The sequence below is a fragment of the Myxine glutinosa genome, chromosome 9, assembly GCF_964187855.1.
Source record: "Myxine glutinosa chromosome 9, kmMyxGlut1.1, whole genome shotgun sequence".
Classification (NCBI taxonomy): domain Eukaryota; kingdom Metazoa; phylum Chordata; class Myxini; order Myxiniformes; family Myxinidae; genus Myxine; species Myxine glutinosa.
Window position 1 is genome coordinate 41311259 of NC_136269.1, and position 12193 is coordinate 41323451.

Genomic DNA, 12193 nt, shown 5'->3' on the forward strand with positions numbered 1-12193 from the left:
CTTTTCTCCCGCCTGTGGAACAAACTCCCACACTCCCTTCAATCCCTCTCCTCCCTCCAGGTCTTTAAAACAGCTGTTCACCACCATCTCTTATCTTCCCCCATCCATAACCTTGATCTTTTCTACCCCCACTAATTCACCCCAGATCCACCTTGTTTGAAATTCCAACTTATTTCCTGGAAATCCTGGCAGTGTCCATATGTTTATACCTCTCCCACCCCCCCCTTCACATGCCTCCCCCCCTTCACATGCCTCCCCCCCTTCACATGCCTCCCCCCCAAAGCCCTCTCCCTCCCACAGATCTCTCGATGTCTCCATGTCTCTCGGTCCCTGCTCTCAAATGTTGTGTTTGTGTCCTTCCCCCTCTCTCCCCATCTTGTCTACCGCTCCCGATGTTATTTGTTTTATGTGTCTGTTTGTCTTTCTGTGTGATTAATGTTCGCTCTTTCACGAGCCTCGATCTTGTATACAAAAAAAAAAAAAAAAAAAAAAAAAAAAAATCGTAGGTGAAATTTCTAAAATCCTCCATTTTCATCCAATTGACTTGAGATTTGAAGAAGATTTGCATATTAGGACACTGAATTAAACCACCAATTATTTTAAGGCCATATTTGTTTTAGGATTTCGCAAGTATCGGGCTCTGCACGACGCCAACTTGTTTATTTGTTTGTTACTCGCCTACAGGTCACAATTTTAAACCGATCATCAAACTTTATCGAGTTGTAGAGGTAGCCACAACTAAGAAGTCAATTGATTTGAGGTGAAACGTCAAAGGTCATCTTGAGCTCAAATTTCTAACATCGTCATTTTTCATCCGATTAACTTGAAAATGGAACAGCATTTGCATATTGAGTCACTGAATTGGGAAACGAACTATATTTGAGGTCAAAAGGTAAAGATTAAACTTCTAAAAGCATCCATTTCCATCTGAAATATTGTCAGTTTTCATCCGATTAACCCGAAAATTAACGAGCAATTGGAAAGTGCATCACTGAATTGGAAAACCAACTATGTTTGAGGTCAACAGGTCAACTCAAGGTCAAACTTCTAAAATCATCAATTTTCATCTGAAAAATAATAAATTTTAATCTGATTGACCCAAGTTATGATTGAGATTGTCAATCTTAATCTTAATGAAATGGACAATTTGATGTATCCATGGCGACTTTTTAAAGGTGGGGGTGCATTTTGCAAGCATCATGCTTTGCATGACGGCTTTCTTGTTTGTTTGTCTGTTTGTGAACAGGATATCTCAAAAAGTTGTGGACGGATTTGGACAAAATTTGGTGGAGGGGTTGGGATGTGACAAGGCCAAAATGATTCGATTTTGGTGAAGATCCAGATCTGGATCAGGATCCGAGAATATTTAAAGTGATTTTCCACCATTGAGAGATAGGGCAAAAAACTATATGTGGCACGATATCTGAAAAAGTTGTGAACGGATTCGGACAAAACAAAGTGGACAGGTTGGGTGTGTGACCAGGAAGAATTCATTGATTCAATTTTGGTGAAGATTTGAATCCGGATCCGGGGAAATGTTTTTTAAGTGAGGGAGAAGTGGGTGGGTTGAGAGTAGGAGAAAGTTGGGTGCGTTGAGAGGAGGGGAGCGGTGGGTTGAGAGGAGGGGAGCGGTGGGTTGAGAGGAGGGGAGCGGTGGGTTGAGAGGAGGGGAGCGGTGGGTTGAGAGGAGGGGAGCGGTGGGTTGAGAGGAGGGGAGCAGTGGGTTGAGAGGAGGGGAGCGGTGGGTTGAGAGGAGGGGAGCGGTGGGTTGAGAGGAGGGGAGCGGTGGGTTGAGAGGAGGGGAGCGGTGGGTTGAGAGGAGGGGAGCGGTGGGTTGAGAGGAGGGGAGCGGTGGGTTGAGAGGAGGGGAGCGGTGGGTTGAGAGGAGGGGAGCGGTGGGTTGAGAGGAGGGGAGCAGTGGGTTGAGAGGAGGGGAGCGGTGGGTTGAGAGGAGGGGAGCGGTGGGTTGAGAGGAGGGGAGCGGTGGGTTGAGAGGAGGGGAGCGGTGGGTTGAGAGGAGGGGAGCGGTGGGTTGAGAGGAGGGGAGCGGTGGGTTGAGAAGAGGGAATGGTTTGAAAGGAGGGAAAAGGTTGGTTGAGAAGAGGGATGTAACAGTCAGTTAAGAGGAGGGAAGGGATGGTTGAGGAGCGGTTACAGTCAGGTGAGAGGAGGGAAGATGTGGGTTGAAAAGAGGGGAGCGGTTAACGTCACGATATTGGATATGTTCTTGGATTCTGTGGAACTCTGTGCACAACAGCCATGTGATTGTGTGTGTCACCGCTCGTAAAAGAGAGTGTCCATGAGGTCCGAGCCCCATGGCTCAGTTACTAGACCTTCTCCGAGACCCATGAGCTTTCATCTGGATTGTGCTTCACCCTGATTCGTTCCTTCGATGGTGATTTCATTTCTTCATCGTCTGTGGATCAGATCACCACATGTCAACGGGAGAAACAACGACGAGCACATGGAGGAAAGTACGTCACGCGCGTCGGATTTACGAAATGACTTGTTCCCATCTGGGAGACGGCACGAGGAAGTGAAATAACAGCGGGAAAGTGAGGATAAATGCTCATGGGCAGAACGTCGAGGCACCATCAGTGCTATTGATCAATATTTGCTAATTCGATCTTCCAAGCGACGAGACGAGACTGATCGCGGAGAGAAAACGCGGCAAACTCGCACAAGCGGCAAACATGCGCCAAGTGTGTGCAAGATGCCAATTGCTTCCACAGTTTGTTCCTGATCTCGAGTCCATGAATTCATCGACATAACGTTCTGCCGGCGCTGCACCTGGCCTCGAGCACGCTCCCGTACTCGGACCTGGCCGGCTCCTCAAACATGCCGGGCGCGATGGCGGCGTGCGAGGAGTGTCGCGCACTCGTGCAGGCGCTCAACAAAGTGACGGCGTGCTTCCGACAGCTCGTCATGAGCATCGGAGGATCGTCCGACTCGCTGAACCTCCGCGAAGAGCTGCGCAGGACGCGACGCCGCGCTCGCGAACTCGTGGGGACCCTCCGCGGACGTCTGACGTCGGCGCTCCGGGACGGCGGCACGCTGATGCGCGAACGGCGCGCCGACTTCGAGCGCCTGTGGGTAGCGTTCGCCTCGTGCCTCGAGCAGCTCGAGACGGACATGCGGCGCGCCCTGGAGCTCGCGCGCATCTTCCCGTTAAACGTGCCGCGGCGAGCGCTGGTGCAGACGGGGATGAGCGGAGGCACGTCTGGACTGGCGGCGCGGGCGCTGAGCACGCACAGCCTGCGGCACTGCGACGCGTCCGAGCACTCGGAAGAGACCGATCTTTTGGCACTGCAGAAGGACGTGATCGAGGTAAGACATCGCAGGCGGTCATGCTCGGGTCTTGAGAAACCTTGAACCTGTCCGTGGATCAGGAAGACGTCATTATAAGAGACACCAGTGCATACCTTTTCCATGAATTACAAGGACATTATTAGCCGACTGTTAGTAGCTCATGGACTTGATCATGCAAGACAAGGACTCCATAGGATACTGGATATACCCATATACACCGTTGTGCGTTTCATAAATTATATACAAAGACCTTTCGCAGTCGCAATATATGCAGGTCATGCATGCGGACAAGGATATTACACGAGACACCAGTGCACTTTTCCATGAATCGCAAAGACATTATTAATATTAGAAGCATATATAGCTTGACACTGCGAGCTGTTGAACCACGATGAGACAGATATTTTGACGATGTAGGACACGATAGAGTCCAGGTCGTCACCAGTACACGCATATAAAATATATATACGGTATACGTATGTATGTATATACATTATATACAGTCACGTGAAAAAGTAAGTACACCCCATGTAAAGTTTTGACCTTTTCAACATATTTCAACATACAGCTATTTGATCTTCATTTCAACAATATTGATAGATAAAGGTGATATAATATAACAAATATCATGAAACATTTACATTTTGTAGTCCATTGTATAATTTAAATAAACATAAATGGAAATTTCGCATGTGGAAAAAGTAAGTACACCCCTACATTTATCACTACTTCAAATACCGAAAATTTGAATCAGGTGCACCAGCTCAGGTGCAAATGATTAGAACATCGTTAGAGAGGATCTTGGAGGAACCTGTCTTATTTAAACCTCAGACATTTCGTTTGGTTTGCTCTTTGTTGTTGAAGTGTGTGGCGTCACCATGCCTAGATCAAAAGAGCTCTCTGAGGCCTTCAGAAAGAAGGTTAAAGATGCCTACGAGTCTGGGAAGGGATTTAAAAAGATCTCCAAACAATTTGAAATCAATCATTCGACTGTCCGGAAGATCATCGACAAGTGGAGGAGATTCCAAACAACTGCCAACTTGTTCAGGCCAGGCCGCCCCCAGCAAGTTCAGCCCGAGAGCAGACCGCAAGATGCTCAAAGAAGTCTCTAAGAACCCCAGAATGTCATCACGGGACCTACAGGTAGCTCTTGCCACTGTTGATGTCAAAGTGCACGAGTCTACCATTAGAAAGAGGCTGCACAAATTTGATCTACATGGGAGGTGTGCCAGGAGGAAACCTTTGCTGTCCAGAAAGAACATCAGGGCAAGACTAAAGTTTGCCAATGAACACCGAGGCAAAGACCAGCACTTCTGGAACAATGTGCTCTGGACAGATGAGTCAAAGGTAGAGCTATTTGGCAACAGTACCAGAAGACATGTTTGGCGAAAACTAAAGACAGCATTTGACCACAATAACCTGATACCAACTGTAAAGCATGGTGGTGGAAATATTATGGTTTGGGGCAGCTTTGCTGTATCAGGGCCTGGGCAGCTCACCATCATATAATCCACTATGAATTGTTCATTGTACCAGAGGGTGCTTGAGGATAATGTAAGGCAATCTGTCGGAAAGTTGAAGCTCAACCGAAGGTGGACCTTACAACATGACAATGACCCTAAACATACCAGTAAATCCACCAAGGAATAGCTGAAAAGAAAGAAATGGAGGATTCTGGAATGGCCAAGTCAAAGCCCCGATCTAAATCCCATCGAGATGTTGTGGGGGGATTTTAAACGAGCTGTGCATGCAAGAAACCCCTCAAACATCGCACAGCTGAAAGAATTCTGCATGGAGGAGTGGGCAAAAATTTCTCCCAGTCGATGTCAGAGACTTGTAGACAGTTATAAGAAATGCCTACTTGAGGTTGTTTCTGCCAAAGGTGGCAATACCACCTGTTAGAGCCAAGGGTGTACTTACTTTTTCCACATGCGAAATTTGCATTTATGTTTATTTAAATTATACAATGGACCTCAAAATGTAAATGTTTCATGATATTTGTTATATTATATCACCTTTATCTGTCAATATTGTTGAAATGAAGATCAAATAGCTGTATGTTGAAATATGTTGAAAAAGTCAAAACTTTACATGGGGTGTACTTACTTTTTCACGTGCTGTATGTATAAACGTAACAATATATATATATACTGTATATATATATATATATATATATATATATATATATATATATATATATATATATATATATATATATATATATACATATATATATAAGTTCAAAACACACCTGGTCACAAGTGTGCCGCACTGACCAGGTCCTCAGTCGAGGTCCTCAGCAACATCCCGTTTCGACCCTTCAACCTCAATACGGTCAGCTAAGGTGGGCCAGCAGGGGCACATACACATCCACATGCAGCAACTACACCTGGATGCATACATACCCCCACCCCCAGCCAGTGCGAACGCAGACTACAACAACAACAACATCGCCTCCACAACCAGGATCCACAGCACCAAACAAACATGGTGGAACACTCAAACACCCACATTTATACCCTTCACCACTCACCAACAAAACACACCAGATCATTCACACACACACACACACACACACACACACACACACACACACACACACACACACACACACACACACACACACACACACCTCCATATCTATTCCGTAACTTCAACCTACACCATTCGACGTGCCTCCATAAACTTCCTCCATATCCAAAGTGAGCCTTTCAAGGCAACCTGGGCCACCTTGTCACACAGCCTCTTTCTTTCTGTCCCACACACACACACACATATATATATATATATATATATATATATTGTTACGTTTATGGGGGTAGGTGATGGAATACAATAGTACAGAAAGGATTGTATAGGTATAGCATGGACCGTGGACACGTAGGAGACATCTCGATGTATTTAAGAAGGGAACTGGAGTTTAAGATTGTTTATGTGTCTTCACATGGGGGGGTGAAGCTGTGTTAACTAGATAGAGATTAAAGTTAGTTTTCCCCCAGTATGTGATTGCCTCCTGTGGCTTTTCCCTACGTTTTTACAACTACAGCAAGGCTGGCTGTAAAAGCCTCCATTTAAACAACAACCACCGGAACCGCCGACAGTACCCGAACATTGCCGATCGGCAAGTAAGCCACGCCTTAATGACACTCGCACCCAGATAAGCTGGCAGGCCACGTCCTGAAGTTCGTCATTGGTCGAGCACGACCATGGGGTGATTCGATGGGGCCCGGCGATTGGCCAGTGTGACGTCAGTGTGAGAAAGTTTGAGGGAAAAAGGACTTTTCAAAGAAGAATCGCTCTCTTGGATTTTTGTGCAGGAGGAGGAAGGGCGCCATCTCTTTGCGTTGCTGTGCTGGTGATTTTGGTGCGCTTTGGAAGGAGAGTGGAGCTTTTGATGCGCCGGCAGCATCTCGACAGAGGCGGGCAACATTTGGGCTCATCAAGGAGCTGGGGTGTATGTGTCACTTGACAGTGGAGAGCGATAGAGGGCTGTCTTGGCTGCTTGCTCATGCCTGGACGTTTTCGACGCACGGGTTTGGTGCCATTTTTGGAGTGCTTCCCATGCAAGTGGCTACCTCGCTTGCAACGACCACCAAGCCCCTAAAAGCATTTTGTAGCAAAGCTGAGTGCCGGCCGATAAAAAGGGAAACATTTTATTTTATTATCTGTCCCCTTGTCTGTATTTGAGTCTGTACATGAGGTACCTCACAGCAGATATTAGTTTTTACCTCACCCTTCGTTTTCACCTCTCTGATTTATTTTCATTAAATTATTGTGTTGCATTTTCATTTGTTGTGTTTGTTTATTCATTGTGGGTTTCGGATTAAACCCGTGTGTTTCTGTTCAGGTAAGCGCTTTGTTTCCTTCACCCGCGTGCAACGGACCAACCGCCAATTTCGGCTACGCGCCTCGAAATTAAGGACCGTTCGGGCTATTCGTCCAAGGCTAGTGTTCATCGGCTTATGGACGCGACGATATATAGGCTATACACACCAGAAAAATCTGGAAAAATAACCTGTGAATATGTTTAGTGTTTGCGCATCTATTGCTGCTATGTTGCTACCCATACGGAGGGACAAGAACCTGATTTCGGAACTGCAATTGACACTCCCCACACTGCCTTAAAAGGTACGACGATGTGCAGGTATAGGATGAGCACGAGACGTGATGTAATGGTGCAGTAATTAAGCTCAGGCATGATATATTGAGACAAATATAAAGGAGAGCAGTAGAGCGAAAGGAGGACAGATTGAAAATACGGGTTGTTCTCGTATTCCTCATTAACAAGGATCGATCAATAAGTTGGCAGCCTAATGTAAATTGAGAAAACCTAACATAAATTGAGGCTATGGACTTGCTGATCGCACTTCATAGATCAAAGGATGGAAAGATGAAAGGGTTTTTTGTGGGATTCCAGAGATGTATTTGTCACATATATAATTATGTTCTTTGTTTAATGGTTTGGCAGGATGGCCTCGGAGTACGCACACTCACCTCTTACCTAAGTTGTCTCGCCTGTGTTTGAATCTCGACTGAACTATAAACTGTCAGCCAGGTGTTTCATAGGCAGGCATCCGTCTGCCATCATTAGTTGGTGGACATTAAAGATCCCAGGTGTCCTTTGTGAAGAGTATGTCAGCTATCTCCACCATCCTGGCCATATTCCAAATTCCTGCACTAACCCACAGAGGGCATTGCATCAGCGGCACAGCCGCACCCTCAGCCAATGATGCTGCAAACGAAAGTAGAAAATTTAATGGCGGAAGGTGTTGGCTGGCATGATAGCCGAGAGGTATGCCCACTCACCTCCAAGCTGTCTCCTTTGAGTTGGATTCTTGGTCCAGCTATAAACTGTCATTCTAGTGTTTTTCAGTTAAGGCAATACACCAATGTGTCTGTCTTCCCTCAGATTGACATCAAACTGAGTGTCCCATCTGCTACCACACATTGGTGGACAGGAAAGATCATACAGTGTCTTTAGCGAAGAGTTGACGTGAATCGCTGGCACCCTGAAGGAATAGGCAATTCCTGTCTGGATTGCGGGTAGCAGGTGGTCTACTCCTCTTGAAGGTTCCTTGACACGTGGTTGTACAGCTTGCTATCTCAGAGAAAACTCTTACTACAAAGGATAATTCTACATGATCCAGATTGTGAAACTTCGTTCTTATAGCTTCGTTCCAAGGGCTCTTTTCAAAATCCTCACTGAACCTCTGACAGCCTCCACTTGCGGCTCATTTGTAGTGATATCCCTCGGAATGCTTTTTAAGTGCTCAGTAAGGGTTTTCTTGATCATTCCTGTTGCTCCAACTATCACTGGTACAATTTCAGATCTCTTCAATTTCCAAGTCCTCTTGACCTCATTTTTCAGCTTCTGGTATTTGAGCATTTTCTTGGTTTCTGAAGCATTTACTTCAAAGTCATTGGGAAATTAATTGTTTTTCACATTGTAGCTCCACTCGTGGTAATTATTCGTGTGTATACCTATAATATATTTATATAAGTAATACATAAGATTTTTAATCTTTAAAAATATATATCTAACTTACATAAGCATTCAACCTTCTGAGTCAATACTTCATAGAAGCGCCTTTGGTCGCAATTACAACTTCGAGTGTTCTTGGAAATGTCTGTATCAGCTTTGCCCATCTGGATTTGGGAGTTTCTCCCATTCTTCCTTGCAGATTTGCTCAAGCTCTGTAAAGTTGGATGGGGAGCATGGGTGAACAGCGATCTTCAAGTCTTTCCACAGATTCTTAATGGGATTCAAGTCTGGGCTTTGGATGGGCCACTCAAGGACTTTCACGTTCTTGTTCTGAAGCCATTCCAATGTTGCTTTGGCTGTGTGATTGAGTTCTTGGTCCTGTTGTAACATAAATCTTTGCCGCAGTCTAAGGTCTTTTGCACTCTGAAGCAATTTCTGCTCAAGGATTTCCCTGTATTTGGCTCCATTCATTGTTCCCTCTATCCTTACAAGTCTCCCATCCCTACCGCTGAAAAGCATCCCCATAGCATGATGCTGCCACCACCATGCTTCACGGTAAGGAATGTGTTAGATGGATGGGTGATGAGCTGTGCTCGGTTTCTGCCAAACATGGTGCTTTGCATTCAGGCCAAATAGTTCAATTTTCGTCTCATCCGACCACAGAATATTTTTGCCTCATGCTGTCAGTCATTCACGTGTCTTTTTGCAAACTCCAGGCATGCTGTCAGGTGCCTTTTCTCAGGAGTGGTTTCCGTCTGGCTACTCTCCCATAAAGCCTAGATTTGTGAAGTGCTGTAGACTGTTGTCCCTCCGGCAGGTTCTCCTATCTCAGCCTAGAAACTCTATAGTTCTGTCATAGTGGTCATTTGGTTCTTGGTCACCTCCCTGACCAAGGTTCCTTCTCTCCCAGTTGCTCAGTTTAGTCGGACGGCCAGCTCTAGCAAATGTCTGGGTAGTTCCATATTCTTTCCATTTCTTAACGATTGAGCGTTGGAACTTTCAACACTCTAGAAATTGTTGTATACCCTTCCCCAGGTCTATGCCTCTTCTATCCGTCATCTTGGCGTTCTACGGACAGTTTCTTGGACTCCATGGCAGAGTTTCTGCTCTGACATGCACTGTCAACTGTGGGACCTCATAGAGAAAGGTGTTTTTCTTTCTAAATCATGTCCAATCATTTGAATTGGCCACAGGTGGATTCCAATTAAGTTGAAGTTGTCGAAACATCTCAAAGATGATCAAAGGAAATTGATGCACCTGAACTAAATTTGCAGTGTCACAACAAAGGGGTTGAATACTTATTGATTCGAGAAATTTCAGCTTTTCCTTTTTCATTAATTTGAAAAGAATTAAGAAAAAAATTCTGCTTTGACATTATGGGGGTATTATGTGTAGATCAGCGACAATTTTTTATGCCTCCGACGACGAAGTCGCCCGAGGCATTATGTTTTCAGGTTGCTGTCCAGCTGTCCGTCCGTCCGTGTCCGTGATAGGTTTTCGTTACCATGATAACTTGAGAACGGATAAAGGGATCTTAGTCAAACTTGGTGCAGGTATGTATAATGAGGTAAAGATGAACTGATTAGATGTTGGTGTCACGAGGTCAAAGGCCAAAGGTCAGAGGTCATCTGAGGTTTAAAAAAACAAAAAACAATACTGTTATCATGATAACTTGTGAACCAGTGATTGGATTCCGACCAAATTTGGTACACTTATGTAGAATAATCTAAAGATTAACTTATTAGATTTTGGTGTCAAAGGTCAAAGGTCAAATCTGTAACAGGTCTATAATTTGAGAATGGCTGAAGTGATCTCATTCAAACTTGGTACAGGTATGTATAATATTATAAAGATTGTGATTAGATTTCGGGGTCAAAGGTCAAATCTGTAATCGGTCTATAACTTGAAAACGGCTGAAGTGATCTAATTCAAATTTGGTACAGGTATGTATAATATTATAAAGATTGTGATTAGATTTTGGGGTCAAAGGTAAAATCTGTAATAGGTCTATAACTTGAGAACGGCTGAAGTGATCTAATTCAAACTCTGTACAGGTATGTATAATATTGTGAAGATTAAGTGGTTAGAATTTGGGGTCAAACGTCAAATCTGTAATAGGTCTATAACTTGAGAACGGCTGAAGTGATCTCATTCAAATTTTGTACAGAGTTGTTTCATGTCGTAAAGATCAAGTAATTAGATTTTGGGGTCATAGGTCAAAGGTTAAAGTCTGTAATAGGTCTATAACCTGAGAATGGCTGAAGTGATTCAATTCAAATTTGGCACGTGTATATACAATGACATAAAGATTAAATGATGAGAATGTGGGGTCAAGAGGTCAAAGGTTAAAGGTCAAAGTCTGTAATAGGTCTATAACTTGAGAAAGGCTAATGTGATTTATTTCAAACTTGGTACAGATATGTATAATGATGTAAAGATTAAACGATTCGATTTTGGGAGTCCCAAGGTCAAAGGCCAAATGTCAGAGGTCGTGTCAGGTAAAAATGTGAGAACTTGTGAACAGCTGAAGGGATTTAAATTAAAACTTGGTACAGGTATGTATAATGTTGTTAACATGAACTGATTACATTTTGGGCCAATAGGTCAAAGGTCAGAGGTCATGTCAGGTAAAAATGTGCTAACTTGGGCACAGCTGAATGGATTTAAATCAAACTTGATACAAGTATTATAATGATGTAATAATGTAGGCGGAGGCATATCAGTCGACGTCGTGACGTCGAAGAGTGCCGCTCTAGTTTTATCTCAATTTAACCCATTTTAAATTCAGACTTTGGCTCTCCGAAAAGACCGTCTGCAAAACCCTCCCATCTACTTTCTCAACAATCCTCTGGAAGAAGATGGCCTCGGCCCTAGACCATCGGCGGAGTTTGGGGTGGGCAGGGGGGGGGGGGCAATGCCCCCACCTTTATTTTTTCAGTAGTTTACAATTAAGATAAAACATCCCCTATTTAAACGTGAATAACAATAATGAACGTAAACTGCATTTGTGATTTCACGTACACTGTAACCACACTAACAAATGGTAATTTTGGAAGTCAGATCTAGCTACCCATTATAAATATTAACCCATTGCCCCCCAAATAGAGAAGTCAAACTACGCCTATGCCCTAGACCTAGAGGTATGCACACTCGACTCTAAGCTGTTTATCCAGGGATTGAATCCTGACCCAGCTATAAACAGCCATCTGGTATTTCACATGCAGTGTGATTTATCAATGTGTGTGCCATCCCATAGATTGATGTCTAACTGGGCATTCCATATACGGCCTTACTTAGTGGATGTTAAAGATCCCACGGTGTCCTGCATGAAGAGTAAATGAACTATCACTGGCACCATGAACAATTTACAAGTTGCTGTCCTAACTACTTATGGGAAGGCAA

At 44.3% G+C, this 12193-nt stretch overlaps 1 protein-coding gene across 1 annotated transcript in view; it reads left to right on the forward strand.

The window, feature by feature from the left end:
• The first annotated feature begins 2248 nt into the window (after nucleotides 1–2248).
• Nucleotides 2249–12193, forward strand: part of RGS9BP (regulator of G protein signaling 9 binding protein) — a 37818-nt gene continuing 27873 nt past the window's right edge. The window contains exon 1 of the mRNA XM_078784039.1: nucleotides 2249–3327. Coding sequence (XP_078640165.1) covers nucleotides 2839–3327 — 489 coding nt within the window. The 5' untranslated portion in view covers nucleotides 2249–2838. The remainder of the gene's footprint in view (nucleotides 3328–12193) is intronic.